Source organism: Panthera onca, chromosome B1, assembly GCF_046562875.1.
Source record: "Panthera onca isolate mPanOnc1 chromosome B1, mPanOnc1 haplotype 2, whole genome shotgun sequence".
Classification (NCBI taxonomy): domain Eukaryota; kingdom Metazoa; phylum Chordata; class Mammalia; order Carnivora; family Felidae; genus Panthera; species Panthera onca.
In genome coordinates, this window is record NC_138342.1 from 1,082,747 (window position 1) to 1,099,553 (window position 16,807).

Below are 16,807 nucleotides of genomic sequence, written 5' to 3' on the forward strand. Positions count from 1 at the left end.
CAGCCTTCAGAAAGGCTAGGAGGGGCGGAAGCCGGCGTGGGGAGTGGACCGCCCATCCCTTCTCGCCCCGTCCACCGGGGGTCCCGCTCTGCGGAGACAGCCTGACGCAGACACCGCGCTGCCCCCTGAACTCGGAAGCCAGCCGGATGAGAGTAGCAGGTCGAGGTCGCCAGGGAAGGCTGTGGCCACACCGCCCGCCACAAACAGCCCGCAGAGAGAGTGTCACGGCTGTTTCTCGAGAGGGTCTGACCACACGGCAACACTTAGGCCAAAACCCAACGCTTCCTCGGCGTGACCCCACTACTGCTGACACCAGTGAAGACGTTCACAAGTTGAAAGCATCGAAAGCCCCCGAGTGACATTCAGCGGGCACTCGCTGCTGGGTCCCCAGGCAGCCTTCTCTTCAGTCTACTCGGTCAACACCTTTGACCCCAAGCTGCCTAGGCTCACGGGAACCGAGATGCACGCTCGTGCCGGTCGAGGTGTGCATTTCCACTGTCGTTAACTACACGTCTCCGGAAAAGTGAGGTCATTCCTAGAAACGCTTCGTTTTGGCCTCTTCTGACACTTATGACGGTCAAGTGGCATGTTCCCGCCGGGGCGCCGCTCCCCAGATCCTGGCGGCCCTTCGCGGCAGTTGGGAGCCACCTGCCCCGTGGTGGTGCGCACTGCGACCACCGGGCCAGAGGGTCCCCTCCCCAGCACTTTGTGGAGGAGACCCCTGAGGCTCTTCTCCCTGGGCAGCACTCACCCCAGCTCTTCCCAAACCAGTCTCTGCTCCAAGGGTCATGGAACAGGGACCCCGACCTCGAGCCTGTCTTCCCACGTACAAACCTTGCCTGTTCACTTTTCTATCTGTCGTCAAAACAGACTCACGGATTCCTGTACTTTTTCACTTGTTTACAATTTATTACTATTTTTACTTTTATGCTCAAATGGTCCCAGAAGAGGCCCTTCAAGCTGGTGTCTGTGTTTTCTGACATTCCTCCTTAATTTTTTTTCAGCAGTTCTCTCAAGGTTGAATTTACATTCCGTGACATTCACCCACTGTGAGTGTGTAATTCAATGATTCTTGGTAAATTTACAGCTTGCGAAACTATCACCAAAATCCACCTTTAGCACACTGTCCTCATACCATCAAGTGCCCTGTGTCCATCCGCAGGCCATTTCAACCCTCAGCCCCAGGAAAACAGTAAATTGATTTGTTTCTCTAAGTTTGCTCACACGGGACCGTAGAAGACATCCTCTGGCATCTGGCTTCTGCCATGACACACACAAATGCTTAGGCATGTTATGTCCTTTCGATGACTGCACCCCTTTGGCATTATGAAATGTTAAATGCCAGAATGACCTTCTTCATCCCTGGGCACCTTTGCTATGAAATCACCTCAGTCTGATATTAAGGTGGCCACATCAGCTTTCTTCCGACTGCCGTTAGCGGCACTTACCTTCTCCCATTTTTTCACTTTGAATCTATTTGTGTCTCTCCTTTTTTTTTTGAGATTTGTTTTTAGGCCATCTCTACACCCAACGTGGGTCTCGAACTCACAATCCCAAGATCAAGAGTCACAGCCTCCACTGGCTGAGCGACCCCGACGCCCCTATTTGTGTCTTCACATTTAAGGGGTGTTTCTTGCAGACTGCATGTAGTTAGGTCTCGCCTTTTAATCTCATCTTACAACCTCAAACATTTAATCAGCGGAAAACCATATGATCATCTAAACAGATGCAGAAAAAGCATTTGACAAAACCCAAAATCCATTCCTGATAAAAACTCTGATGGAATTTACAAAAAAGATACCAGAGGGGCACCTGGCTGGCTCAGCTGGCGAAGCATACGAGTCTCGATCTTGGGATTGTGAATCCGAGCCCCATGTTGGGTGTAGAGATCACTTAAAAGTAAAACGTTTAGGGGTCAAGACATGATATCGAGGTTCACGAATTCAAGCCCTGCATCAGGCTCTCTGCTGTCGGCACGGAGCCCACTGTGGATCCTCTGTCTCCCGCTCTCTGCCCATCCCCCGCTCGCGTTCTCTCGTTCTCTCTCTCTCTCAAAATACATGTTTTTTTAAAAAATGTTAATCTTTACAAAAGATTACAAATGCTCACAAAAATGGGAAAACAAATGTTTACAAAACAAATGTGAAATCTTTAGAAACAGTAACAAAGAAACAAAAAAGATCCCAGAACAACCGTCTCTGGTGACTCTGCAAGATTTAAGATCAATATATGAAAATCAGTTGTGGGGGCACCTGGGTGGCCCAGTCAGCTGAGTGTCCGACTCTTGATTTTGGCTCAGGTCATGATCTCACAGTTTGTGAGTTCGAGGCCTACGTCAGGCTCTCCACAGACAGCACGGAGCCTGCTTGGGATTCTCTCCCCCTCTCTCTCAAAATAAACAAACATTTAAAAAAGCTTCGTAAAAATTAGTTGTATTTCTATATACGATGGACCCTTGAACAATACAGGGTTAGGGGCACTGACTCTCCCATACAGTCAAAAATCCTCGCGTAAATTTGGATCCCCCCAAAGCTTAACTACTAAGAGCCTAATAGCCTACTGTTGACGACAATCCTTAGCGATACGTAAACAATTAACACACACTTTGTATGTTGTAGGTATCATATGCTGCATTCTTTCAATAAGGCCAGACAAAAGGAAACGTTAAGAAAATCTTAAGAGAAAGTACATTTATAGTAGCGTATACGTTTTCATATTTTTTCCATGTTCGTGTATTTATAAAAAATAAACCCACATAGAGATGGACCCACACAGTTCGAACTTGTGTTGTTCAAGGGTCACCTGTACTAGCAATCAACACACGGAGACCGAAATTTTAAAAGCTCTGTTCACCCACACGAGCCAAAAGACGGAAGAAACCCAGTGTCCGTGACTCATGGACAGGTGAGAAAGCGTGGTCCGTCCACCCAATGGAGTGCTACTCAGCCTCAGCCTCAAAAGAGGACTCCTGCCGCCTGCCGCCTGCCGCCACACGGGTGAACTCCGAGTAGACCAAGTGCGATAAGCCAGTTACGAAGGGACGGATGCTCTGTGACCTCCCTTACGTGAGGCCCCAGGGGAGTCAGATCACGGAGACAGAAGGGAGGTGGTGGGTGTCGGGCTGGCGGAAGGGGGTGCAGAGTGAGTGTGCAACGGGGGCAGAGTTTCAGTCTGGGGAGACGGCAGGGTTCTGGAGATGGGTGGTAGGGACGTTCACGACACTGGGAAGGTCCTCAGTGCCGCAGAAGCACAGACCTCAAAATGGCTCAAAGGGTAAATTTTAGGTTGTTTATTTTATAACAAAAAAACCTATTTATAATAACGTTAAGAAAAAAAGAAACTGCACAACGCTGTTGAAAGAAATGAAACAAGAAATCTGTTTTATTCCACACCGGCCATGCCCAGAGGTGCTTGCGTTCTTTCTTTACTTTCTGACCCAGGCTCCTCCTCTTGTACCACTGCTGTCCCGGCTGTTGCTGAGCTCGGTCTCCAAGGAGCCCTGGTTCCCCCTCGTGGGGAGGAGCGAGGCCAAGGGCTGGGGGCCCAGTGTGCTCACTGCTACCAGGCTGTCGCTGCTGCCACATCTGCTGGAGCACAAGGCTCGACCACAGGAGGGGTCAAGGACCAGATGAGAGCAGGCTGGTGCAGCCAGAGCCTCTGAGGACGTAACACTCACTGCGGGGCCTCGGAGAAGCCTCGGTGACCCCCAACCACATACCCGGCGTCGAAGGAGGACCCGCGAGCGGTTTAACCGTCCCAAGAGCATCGCTGCAGATGAAGCCATCAGCCCTCCGACGTGCTTCAGCTTAAGCAAGCACGTGCTGGGAAAGCTCTGGAAGGAGGAGCCCCTTCCCGAAGGCCCCCCCGCCCTCAGCTCCCCAGAGCCCCCGGGAGCGCGCCGGCCAGGTCCCGGCTGCAGCCCCCTGCACGGTGCTGAGGCACCTAAAGGAACACTCGGCTAACTGAGCGCGAACGCAGGCCGGTAACGGGACAGAGTCTGCCTGCACAGCCGCCGGACGCTTGTCAACAGACGCACGCCGTGACCAGACCTCAGCCCTGCTTCTCCATCCTCCCTGCTGCAACGTTCACACTGCCACCGAGAGGCATCTCCAGGGTGCGCCGACTGTGCTGTGAGCATCTGGGGGACAGAAACAGTCCTTCCAAACCCTGCAGGTCCACGGGGCCCAAGGTCATAACACAAAACTACTTTCCCAATACTTCTATTCCACAGTAATCCTCAGACATTTCTGTCATTCTCTGTTTCACATGATCAGCATGCATTCAACAGTTGTGACCTTAAATTCACATTTCATTTTTTTTTAAGGAGGGCTGACTTTCAGCTGATCGCAGTGAGGGAGCTGCTGTGCTATGTGGGAAGCCACCACTCAGAAACCGGTCGTCCACGAATGGTTTAAAGCACCAGGTTCCCCACAAACGTGCGCTGCATGACAGGCAAGGGGGCGGCCTTGCTGCCCAGGACGAGGGGCTCTCGGCACCCAACCCTGGTCCCGACGCACCAGGGCCAGCCGGCAGGGCCGGCAAGGGACCAGCCATCCGAGGCCATCGAGGCCCCGTGGCGCTGTCCTATCATTCCGCCTGGGCAGGATTCTGACTCAGAGGTGGTCAGTCATAATCCCACAGATGGCACCTTCGCCCCATTGGAGCCTCGGCCAAGCACATACACCAGGTGTCTGGACTGCGCCTCCTCTGGACTGAGGATCACCATGGCAACCACGCCCCGCCAGTGGGGTACAGCTAACTTGTCTCACAGTGGTCCAAACCCAGCTCACGTTCCCTGGGGGGAGAACAACCCAACGTTTGGTGAATTCTGCTTCACGACAACAGCAAGAGTTAAATTCACATTTCAAATCTTCCACTTAAATGACTCCTACAAATTATTTTACAACCGCTTGCCTTTGTAAATATCCTAATTGTAAGAGTCACTCTTCTATATGCCAACATTTTGTTCAAATTCAAATCACCTGGAAGGCCCTGAAACAAGGAGAAGAAAGCACAGCCCCACAAAGCCTCTCCCATGTGCTACCACTGCCAAGTCCATATGCACACTGGGACCTCTCCCTGGGACCTCTCGCTGGGACCTCTCGCTGGGGCCTCTCGCTGGGGCCTCTCCCTGGGGCCTCTCCCTGGGACCTCTCGCTGGGACCTCTCGCTGGGGCCTCTCGCTGGGACCTCTCGCTGGGGCCTCTCGCTGGGGCCTCTCCATGGGACCTCTCCCTGGGACCTCTCGCTGGGACCTCTCGCTGGGGCCTCTCCCTGGGGCCTCTCGCTGGGGCCTCTCGCTGGGGCCTCTCGCTGGGGCCTCTCGCTGGGACCTCTCGCTGGGGCCTCTCGCTGGGGCCTCTCCATGGGACCTCTCCCTGGGACCTCTCGCTGGGGCCTCTCCCTGGGGCCTCTCGCTGGGGCCTCTCGCTGGGACCTCTCGCTGGGGCCTCTCCCTGGGGCCTCTCCCTGGGGCCGCTCGCTGGGACCTCTCACTGGGACCTCTCCCTGGGACCTCTCGCTGTGGCCTCTCGCTGGGACCTCTCGCTGGGACCTCTCGCTGGGGCCTCTCGCTGGGGCCTCTCCCTGGGGCCTCTCGCCGGGACCTCTCGCCGGGACCTCTCGCCGGGACCTCTCGCCGGGACCTCTCCCTGGGACCTCTCGCTGGGGCCTCTCCATGGGACCTCTCCCTGGGGCCTCTCGCTGGGGCCTCTCCCTGGGGCCTCTCGCTGGGGCCTCTCGCTGGGACCTCTCGCTGGGGCCTCTCCCTGGGGCCGCTCGCTGGGACCTCTCACTGGGACCTCTCCCTGGGACCTCTCGCTGTGGCCTCTCGCTGGGACCTCTCGCTGGGGCCTCTCGCTGGGGCCTCTCCCTGGGACCTCTCGCTGGGACCTCTCGCTGGGGCCTCTCGCTGGGGCCTCTCCCTGGGGCCTCTCGCTGGGGCCTCTCGCTGGGGCCTCTCGCTGGGGCCTCTCGCTGGGACCTCTCGCTGGGGCCTCTCCCTGGGGCCTCTCGCCGGGACCTCTCGCCGGGACCTCTCGCCGGGACCTCTCCCTGGGACCTCTCGCTGGGACCTCTCGCTGGGGCCTCTCGCTGGGACCTCTCGCTGGGGCCTCTCGCTGGGGCCTCTCGCTGGGACCTCTCGCTGGGGCCTCTCGCCGGGGCCTCTCCCTGGGGCCTCTCCCTGGGACCTCTCGCTGGGACCTCTCGCTGGGGCCTCTCGCTGGGGCCTCTCGCTGGGACCTCTCGCTGGGACCTCTCGCTGGGGCCTCTCGCTGGGACCTCTCCCTGGGGCCTCTCACTGGGACCTCTCCCTGGGGCCTCTCCCTGGGACCTCTCGCTGGGACCTCTCGCTGGGGCCTCTCGCTGGGACCTCTCCCTGGGACCTCTCGCTGGGACCTCTCCCTGGGACCTCTCGCTGGGGCCTCTCACTGGGACCTCTCGCTGGGACGTGCTCATCTGCTCCCACTCTTTTGTTTTTGTTCTTACGAAGTCTCATCATCCTCACGGAAGCAGCAAATGCACACAGCTCTCGCGGGGTAGGGGAGCAGCGCACGGGAGTCCAGGATACAAAGCATTACATTGTGATTAACTCAACAACACGCCTCGTCATCAACATCCGAAAGACACTAACAGGATGATCCTGAAATTCCAATACAACTATCCTTCTTTCAATTCTCCATCTGCTCCCTTCTAACGTGGCATCCCAGGGGAAATCCCAGCCAGTCAAACAGCCACGACCCAGGTTCTCCAGAAGTTCTTGAGAACACGTATGAAATCAGAAGCCAGAGGAACTCTCACACATAACGGCCAACTCCCCAGGTTGCATTAAAGTCAAGTCCTTGTTTTCTCACAAAGGAATCTTCTGGCAGTCAACTTCCAGGGAAGAGACATTTCTGCACCTTTCCTCGGAGAATCCTAGGCCACTGAGAACTTAAAGCTGCCCCTTGGCCCCTGGGGACTCACCAGAAAAGAGCAAGAAGGGGAGAAAGAAAAGTCCACAGTGCAACTGTCAGTTATTTCAGGCAAAATACGACACCCAGAAGGTCTGAGCTCCTGAAAAATAGGAACAATCTTTTTTCAAGAGCTGGTGAAGGGCAGAGGTGACTGGCTGGCTCAGTCGGTTAAGCGTCCGACTCTTGATTTTGGCCCAGATCAAGATTTCGCGGTTCGTGGGCTCAAGCCCCGAGTCAGGCTCTGGGCTGACAGTGAGGGGCCTGAGTTGGATTCTGTCTCTCCCTTTCTCTCTGCCCCTCCCCTGCTCACGCTCACTCTCTCTCCAAATAAATAAACATGAAGAAACAGGTTTAAAAATAAAAGAGCTGGTGAATGGCGGAGAAAGCTGGCGTACCGAATGCTGAACCAGAGCTCCCGGCAGCTAAAGAGCCGGTGGGCGGGCAGGTTCTGGAGCCGATGACAGAGGTGAGACCTGAGTCAGGAGCTCAGAGCCAACAAGTAAGACCCAGCTCACAGAGGGAGAAGCACAGCCCTAAAGACAGACATCTGGAAAGCAACGAGACAGAAAAGGCAGCTACCCTGCAAAAGAAGTCCGCTGGGGTGGGCACAGGCCTCCGACAGGAAAGAAGGCCGACGCGGTGGCACAAGGCCAGAGCGACGGGAGACCACAGACGGGGTGTGTGAGGCCCTCTGGCCGCGGAGGCACCGAGAGATTATCAGCAGTGGTACAGGGAGGTTCACGGTTAGAGTTTCCTGTTGTTATTATTATCTTCTAACCACAAGTGGCAGAAGGAAAGCCCCGGAAGTATTTGAAAGCACGTAAGAGGCGGCCCGACCGGGAGCTGCCGAGCGCCCATTACCTGCCTGCGCTCCCTGCGGGTGAGGCTGTGGCCGTGGAGGACCCGCCAGAGCATGCGCGCCGCGATCTTCGTGTCGATCCAGAGCAGGCGGAAGCCGTGGTAATAGTGCCTCAGCTCGTCCAGGACCCTCTGCCCCAGGGACTTCCTCACGGTCGCCTCCGGCGGGGGGCTGTACACGGGGCCTCCCTCCTCCAGCTTCTTGTTCTTGTCCTTCAAGGACTTGAGGGACTTCTCCACCACAGAGTCGTCACCCAGCGGGGGCGTGGAGTGCCAGCAGCGCGTGGGGAGGAACTGAGGCCCTGTGACCAACAGGCCGGCGGGGGCGGGGGCCCACGGCACTCGGGCCACCGAGCACACGCGCCCGGGCCTCGCAGTCCAGCAGCCACGGGGATCGGTCCTGAAGGACAGGTACACGGGGTGGGCAGGAGTGCAGCAGCGAAACGAGACATTCCTTGAAGAGAGAGAGAGGAAAACAGCGATGAGGGGCGACCTCCTGGCACCTCAAACCCGCAAGCGCGACACGGGCCAGGCTGCGTCACAACCACACAGACACTCAATCTTCCCAGCACCGACACCGACTCCCCACCGCGTCTGCGTGCCCGGGAAACACATCAGGAGGAAGAGGGGCTGCTGGGAAGGGGCTTGTGCGAGGGACTGAGAGCGGTCGGCCCCCGTGGGCTCACAGGTGGCACCAGGGCACCAAGGGGCCGGGGGCTCGAAGGAAGGGCAGATTGGACACAAACAGCAGAGCTTGGCCCCTGACCCCCGGACTACAGAACCGACCTCGGGGCAGGTCTCCCAGGCGGCTTCCCAGACTTGGGGAATTGGGGGGGGTGGAGGCAGGGCAGGAAGGTCCGTTCCCTACCAGGTGACTTTCTACGAAGATCTGCAGTTCTTGAGCGAGCCTCGGAAGTTAGCGAGGACGCTCAAATCCAAGGGGACCCAAACCCGTGCACTGTCCAGCAGAGACGTTCGTACCAAGTGGCGAAAACCCAACGAATCACGCCCCGGACCCGCTCCTCCGTCTTCCCCACGCTGCTGCTTCTGCTCAGCCCAGAGCCTCGATGACATCCAGCGCTGGAACACCTTACCTGCACGACTCTTGGAGCCCCGGGATCTCCTTCGTACCCCACCCGTCACACTGGACGACGCTCCCCCCACCCCCGGGAGGCCACAGGCTCCAAGTCAGCTCATAGGCTCGTGCTCATAACCGACACAAGCCCAGCCTCTTCCCATCGGCTGGAGCATCTCACGGGACCGGGGCTCCGCAGCTGCCCGCCCCATCCCAAATTCCAATCCACTACTTAATGCTGAGACCTCGGGCAAGTTAATTAACCTCTCTCTGTGCTTCGTGAGCGTCCTCTGTAAATGTGTGCAGTAATAGACACGTGAAGTACCCAGAGCGCCAGGTGCATACGACACCCACCAGGGGGCTGGCAGCTGCCAATCGGGGCTGGAGGAAGCCAGGGAACATCTGGTCCAGCTGTACCTCTTACAGGTGGGGAATGCTGAAGGACAGCCAGAGGCGTGCCCGCCTCGGTTCACAGCCTGCATCACGTGGGTGCAGCTGGCACAGGGCATCACCCGCCACCCATCGAGCAACCCCTCAACGGCCTCCTGCCTTCAAAGGGCAGGGTCAGTCCTGTGCCGTGAGCCCCAGAGCCCCACAGTCAACACCTGAGCGGGAAGGGCGCGGCCTTGAACCCACCCTGCCCTGACTGGGTCACAGCTGCCGAGGGACAGGCTGCACAGAGCACAGCAGACCCGCTCGGTCACTTGCGGCTGTGGGACTGTGGCCACAGACTGTGCCTTCTGTGCCTCAGCCTCACCTCCTGATGCAGGGATCAGCCTGCCATCCTGTCTCTGTCGAACTTAATGATCCAGGCTCCCGACACTCAACGAACAAGAAAGCAAGTGGCTTCCACAAGAAGGCGTGATGTCGGCGCTGGACAGCACAGCCAACAGGCGAAAGCAGAGACTCGCGAAAACACAGCAAGCTGAAAGGCACCCAGCATATCCACTGGGGTCAGCGAGGCTCCAGGATCTGGCTATCTTCAAGCACGCTAGAAACTAACATTACCAATATTCTACCCAGAAAGGTTTAGCTGTTTTCAAAAAGCATAATTTTTTTTTTTTTGAAGACAGAGAGTATGAGCAAGGGAAAGGGGCAGAGAGAGAGAGAGAGAAGAGAGAGAGAGAGAGAGTATCTTAAGCAGGCTCCACACACAGCACAGAGCCCAACCTCTGTGATCCAAGTAGAAATCAAGAGTCAGACACTCAAGCGACTGAGCCACCCAGGCGCCCAAGCACGCGACTCTTGATCATGGGGTTTGTGAATTCTCAGTTTGCGAGATCGAGCCCCACAATGGGCTTTGCACTAACAGCACGGAGCCCGCGTGGTATCTTCTTTCTCTCTCTCTCTCTCAAATAAACAGATGAAATGAAATGAAATGAAATGAAATGAAATGAAATGAAATGAAATGAAAAGAAAAGAAAAGAAAAGAAAAGAAAAGAAATCTTAAAAAAAAAGGAGAGAAGTCCTAAGCAGCACCTGGCAGAGGAGTGGTTCGCGGGTCAGAGCATTTCCCGGGCCTCATGGCATCAGCCGCACGAACACAGGATGGCAGGCAGAGGGACCCAGGCCTGCTCTCCCCACAGCACCTTCTGGACCCTTGAAAAGATGCCACAGGCACAACACCTGCGGGCCACCTGACACGTCCCCCTCCCAAGGGGACAGCCCACCCAGACAACGGCCTACGGCTGGGCCACGGAGGGCGCCAACCCTCAACGTGCCACGTTCAGTTCTTCAGGGACATGGCGTCAGCAAGGGCGGCGACAGCGGCAACAAGCAAGGGAAGCAGAGGCGGACAATAAAGCCACCGGTCCCAGGACCAGGAGGAATGGTTCCCGAAGCGCAGGGTGTCTCTCTGCCCAGAGACAAGAGGTGATGCTGCCCGCAGGACGAGGTGCCCCTCAGCTGGGGAACGGGAGGCCGCCGCCCACGGCACTGGGACCCCTGTCAGCGCCCTCCAGGCCCTGTGGTACCCAGTGCACCCTGCAGGACACTCCGGGGGCCAGGCAAGCACCCGCCACCAACCCTCCGAGTGGTCCCATGCAGGAGCCCGAGAGCCTCACGGCAGCCCCGTCCTCCCGCCGAACGACCCCCTGTGCTTGGGGGGCTTTGCGACCAAGGGGCTGCACGTTACTGGACTCCCTCTCTGCCTTCACTTTTAGGATAAAGGAGGTCAAGGGCAGCTAGATAACGCCCATCGATCGAGTGGTCCTGGATCAGAAACTCCGCAGCCGCTCACGCTCTGGGGTCGGGACCACCAGAGCTGAAAACTGAGATGACAGACCCCCTCACGGGGCGCCGCCACCACACAGGCCCGCGCCACGCACGGACTTCTGTGCTGGGACCGCGTCCACGCCGAGGCTTTTTCATAAACACGGGACAGTCCCGTAAGCGTTTCCTCCTAACCATTTTCTTAAGTTTTCTTTTGTCTAGCTTGCTTTATTGTAAGACCACAGCATATGATACATATACAAATCACGTGTCAATTGACTCTTCATGTTCAGCAAGGCTTCCGGTCAAGGGCAGGCTGTCAGTAGCTAAGTTCCAGGGAAGTCAAAAGTTACAGGTGCACTTTCGACTGCACAGGGAGGGGCCAGCGCCCCCAGCCCCGCCTTGCGTTCTTGTTCAAGGGTCACCGGTACTCATCTGTGCCATCAAAATAACAAGTAACGTGTGCTAGATGTGATATAAAACTTCAACTCTCACCTATAACTGCTCATTTCAAATGCATGAGTTCAGCAAAACAGCTTTATAGTTCTCATTATGTAACTTTCCTTTTTTTCTTTTTTTTACATATAATTTTATTTCACTTATTTTTAAGTAATCTACACCCAACGTGGGGCCTGAACTCATGACCGACCCTGAAATCAAGAGTCATATGATCCACAGACTGAGTCAGCCAGGTGCCCCTCATTGCTTAACTTTGTAAAAAAAAGTGTTTAATTTTCTAAAAATTGTTAACTTATAAAAATTCATGTTAATAAAGCACAGAGTGCTTATATTTTAATATGAATATTAAATGCAGGTACATTTGACTCTTAAAAGGTGCCTGAAAAATTCAACACTATTCCTAATAAAAACATTTTCGCGCACTACGAATAAAAAGACACAGCAGAGAGTACTAGAAACAGAAGCCAACCTTCCAGACTCAACACTAGACACTCTACTTCTTGCCTGCAGCTCTTCTGGCGAGACCCGGCTGCGGAGAGAACCCAAAAGCAGCAGAAGCAAGAGCTACACAGAGGAAGAAACACTCGTTGTTACTGTGGCCACGTCCCAGGACCACCCCCACCACTAAGGAAAGGTATTATAGAAGGAGCTAAAACCTAGTAAAGGGAGCTGTGAGAAGTGGTTGGACACAAGACAGCTGGTAACTTACGTGCCAGCAATAACCACTCAAAAAATGAGACAAGAGGTCCATTAACGAGACCAAATCCAACACATCTGGGAACTGCCTTCAATTAATGCACGTGGCCTACACAAAGAAAGTGACCTTCACCTGAGAGAGAAAAAAAGGTCTGTTTAAAAAAAATATTTATTTATTTAGAGAGAGGGACAGAGACAAGCAAAAGAGGGGCAGAGAGACAGGGAGGGAGAGAGAGAGAGAGAGAGAGAGAGAGAGAGAATCCCAAGCAGACTCTGAGCTGTCACCACACAGCCCACTGTGGGGCTCGAACCCACGGACCGTGAGATCATGACCTGAGTCGAAGTCGGACGCTTAACCGACTGAGCCAAGCCACTCAGGGGCCCCTCTCCAGATGAGGTAACAAATTAACGATCTCAAATGAGTAAAAAAACTTAAAAGCCCCCACGGTTCCATGGGCAAGACGCTGTGAGGGGCCACCTGGATGGCACCTGGGAAGGGGGTCCTGCACTCTCCAACAGGGAGAATCAGGGATGGAAGGGAGAGACAGGCTCCACTCTGGGTGTCTGGGACAAGGGCCTGGTGTCAGGAAGAAAGGTCTGGGCATCCCACCACGTAGGTGAGGGGGATCAGAAAGAAACTGTGCTCAGGGATGCTGGGCAGAGGGAATGCAGGTGGGAGAGAACAGGAACCCTGAGGGAAGCTCAAGTCCATTTGCGACAGCGGACAGGGAAGAGTGGATGCCACTCCCTCCAGGAAGCCCTCCGAGCCTCACAACAGTATCACAGACTTCTCACCAGAGGGAAGGGCTAAATCCACACTCCAGACATATCCCCAGAACCAGGTGGGGGTAAGTAAGCCCTGCGGCCACCACTCGCTCAACATGACGCCCCGGGAAGGACCAAATGGGGTTCAAGCGAGGGTCTAGTGTGTTCACTGAGGGAGCCCCACACCTACAATGCTGCGTGGAGCACCCAGCGTCTTTTTGCAAAGTCCAAGAAAAGCCACTGAAAACAGCAGCCGTGTGAGCAGGGCAAAGCACGCGGTGCGAAGCACCCAGCGCAGCTTTCCGAAACAGACGTGCGAGGGCGTCTGGGTGGCCCAGTGGGAAGTCAGATGCTCAACTTCGGCTCAGGTCGGGATCTCACGGTTTGTGAGTTCAAGCCCCGCGTCAGGCTTGCTGACATCAGCACGGAGCGATCGTCTGTCCCCCCCATCTCTGCCACTCCCCTGCTCACACTCTCGCGCTCTCGCAAAACTAAATAAAAGCATTTAAATAAACAAATAAAAAACAGACGTGTGAACGAAAGACCAGAATAAAATACATCAAAATGCTAACAATATCTGTAACAGACACTGAAATTATGAATGTTTATTTTCCAAAGACCCACTAACATGTGGCTATGTTTCAAAATGAAAAGATAAAGGGTGAAAAGAAAGAAAAACAAAAACAGCAAAGCAGGAGGTACTGTCTCCCCACAATCAGGAGTCACACGTCACTCGAGCACTTCCAAGCTCCCGCTTACAGAAGGACGGTAAGTGACGATTTACTTACAAGTGGCTTATCAACCCCACGGCGTTGGCACAACTGAGACAAGCGGGCTCTCCCAGACTACCTATGACAGAGACAAAGAAAAAGCAAGAAAATTAGTGTCAAACCAGGCGTTTTATACCAACACCACCTTTTAGAGCCCGAAAGGGTGCCCCGTGTCTTTCACAGAGTACGTGTCTGGAAGCGTGTTCCGAGTGCCGGAAGGTTTCAGGGTGTTGCTAAGCGAAGGGACACATTAGGAACACGGTGTCTTGGGGTAGCTCTAGGGAAGAAGGGGGACCTGAGGCAGCCCCTGGCCTCACGCACCCCTACCGGGGACACCGGGCTCCACCAGCCGAGGGCCCAGAGCCCGGGCCTGAAGGTCTCCCCGGGCGGGACCCCTCCCTACTCGCTCCAGCTGCTGCGCAGTTGCGCGGGACCCCCCAGTGCACAGACAGCCCCACAGGGCAAGCAAGGGCCTGATCCAAAGGGTCCCCCAACTTCTCTGCCCACAGGAGGGCGAGGGTTATGAGAACCACTCGTAGACCAAACACCGCAAGTAAACCGTATCTTGGATAAACACTACCGCTGAGCGTACAGCACGCTTTTAGGATTTTCGTGTAGTTTTGACACTTTCCCTGAGCATAAATTCCAAGTCCAGTCACACGACCTGTGCTCAGACCCTGTGCTGCGGACACAAGCGGTGGAGGGGACGAGACAGGCACTGGCAATCCTGGGGCGGCAGGGCCACAGGCACCGTGCTGGCAGGGCAGAGCAGGGCTGGAAAGCCGGGCCAGCACCCTAAGACCCTCAGGCAGCAGGAGTGCACAGAGCGGGCTTGGGGTGCCGAGGCCTTACTCGGGGAGCCAGCGTGAGAAGGGAGGAGAGAAGACAGGCACGGCAGGGGACAGGTGCCGACTCCTGGACAAGCTCGGAGCAGACCAGGCAGGGCAGATCCAAGCTGCTCCCAGTGGATCCTCTGGAGACACACACTTCCCCTTGTCACTTTATGTAACTCAGAAGGAGCCCGATGTCATCAAAGGCAACTCTCATATTCCCATCAAACATTAAATTTAGGACCTTGTAGTATGAGTGACAGCCTTGTTTTAAGCTGGGGTCTGGGCTCACATGTGGTCACTGTGGTTCATAAAGTAACCTTTTCCATTTCAAACACCACATTTCCAATCACACCAAGTCTTTCTCACTCTAGCTGAGGACCAAACAGAGGACTCCCAGACTTGGACCAGCCCCCTGCCCTGCACACTCCCCCCCTTGCACCCCCACCCTGGACACCCCCCCCCCCCCACACACCCCTGCGCTGGACCAGCCCCCTGCCCTGCACACCCCTCCACCCCTTGTCCTGGGTCTGCTCTCTGCATCCCTGCCCTGCACACCCTCCATATCCTCTTCCCTGGGCCAGCCCCCTGCCCTGTACACTCCCCCAGTGCACCCCCACCCTGGACACCCACCCCTGCATTACCATCCTGGGCTGCCCCCCACACCCCTGCCCTACGCACTCCCCTGCACACCGCCCCCCCCCCCCCCCCAGCAAGCACACAAGCCATCACCCCCAGCAAGCACACAAGCCATCACAGCTCCCAGAGCTGCTGGCCTACCCCCCATCTCTACATTGTGTGAACTGTGCATCCCAGTCCCACCTGGTCCCTTCCCACAATCTCCCCACTCCGAAGGCTTCCCTGGCCCTCTGAGAAACCCCATTCCTGGAGGTGATGGGGACTCTTGAGATATGGCTCATGGGTGGGCCACTCTTTCCTTCTAGAAGTCCTTTTCTTTTGTTTTGTTTTTTTCCCAACAACCCATTCTCCAGCACCAACTGGGCAACCCACGATTCAATTCTTTTTTTTTTCCTTTAACGTTTTATTTTATTTTTCGAGAGACAGAGCACGAGCAGGGGAGGGGCACAGAGAAAGGGAGACACAGAATCCAACACAGGCTTGAGGCTCTGAGCTGTCAGCACAGATCCCGACACGGGGATCGAACTCATGAACTGTGAGATCATGACCTGAGCCACCCAGGCGCCCCAACCACCATTCAATTCTGACTCTATCCGGAGTTAATGCAAACCCACTGGTTAAGCACTCAGCACAAGACTGCTTCACTAGGGACACCAGCTGCAAGCAGGGTCCCCAGGCCACCCACACATCTGCCAGCTACAGATTTGGGGGTTCTTACGATCACCTTCAGTTTTGTTAATTCTCCAGAACAGCACAGAACTCAGCAAAGTGTTCTGCCTACTATTAGAGTTTATTAGACAGGACAGGAAAAACAGCCAGACGGTGAGGTACCCAAGGAAGGTCTCCAAGACTCCTAAGGGCAGGAGCCTCTGTCCCTGTGGGGTCGGCATCTGCAGAAGCCACCAACTCCGAGGCTCCCCAAGCCTCCCTAGTCAAGAGTCATCCTCACTTACCTAGGCGTGACTGACTACAGCCTCGGCCTCTGGTGCCTGAACTCAATCCCCAGATCCCTTCCCATCTCTGAAGGTCGGGGCTGGGCTGGAAGAGCCAACCCTCTAATCTCAGGTACCTTGTTAGCATAGGTGTGAAGAAAGGGGGCTCATTATAAATAACACAAAACACCGCTTTGTTGCAGGAACTATCAAAGGTTCTAAGAGCTCTGCTGGGAACAGGGACAGGGCACAGACCAAATGTATTTCATCATATCCCACACCTTCTCCACCTGGTTTCCAGGAGACAGGGCTCTCTGGGTTCTCTCCACCAGCTGCTCCAGGCAGGATCCTCCCTACCCACCCTCCAGCACCTTCCCAGGCACCCTGCATTGGAATACCTGTGAGCATAGGAGACTCTGAGGTCCCTTGAGCACTTCCCATCCAACAGCTCTGAGAACCCAGGGCTTGCCCCGGCCTGCTCCTCCCCGAGTCCTCCCCAAGTCCTCCCCGGTTTCGATAGTCGCCAAAGGCCAAGACCTCACGGCTCTCACCCAGTCTGTGGCAAACCCGGTCAGTCCCCCCGCTACAGGGCCCCAGCCCACTCCCAAGTATGTGC

The 16,807-nt window shown here is 55.6% G+C and overlaps 1 protein-coding gene across 2 annotated transcripts in view; it reads right to left on the reverse strand.

The window, feature by feature from the left end:
- The window catches only part of LETM1 (leucine zipper and EF-hand containing transmembrane protein 1), a 40,279-nt gene that overhangs the window by 20,888 nt on the left and 2,584 nt on the right, over positions 1 to 16,807 (reverse strand). For both annotated transcript variants that reach the window (XM_060655564.3, XM_060655563.3), the window contains exons 2-3: positions 13,809 to 13,869; positions 7,818 to 8,268 (exon numbers count right to left, since the gene is read on the reverse strand). In XM_060655564.3, the coding sequence (XP_060511547.1) occupies positions 7,818 to 8,268; positions 13,809 to 13,869 (512 nt within the window). The remainder of the gene's footprint in view (positions 1 to 7,817; positions 8,269 to 13,808; positions 13,870 to 16,807) is intronic.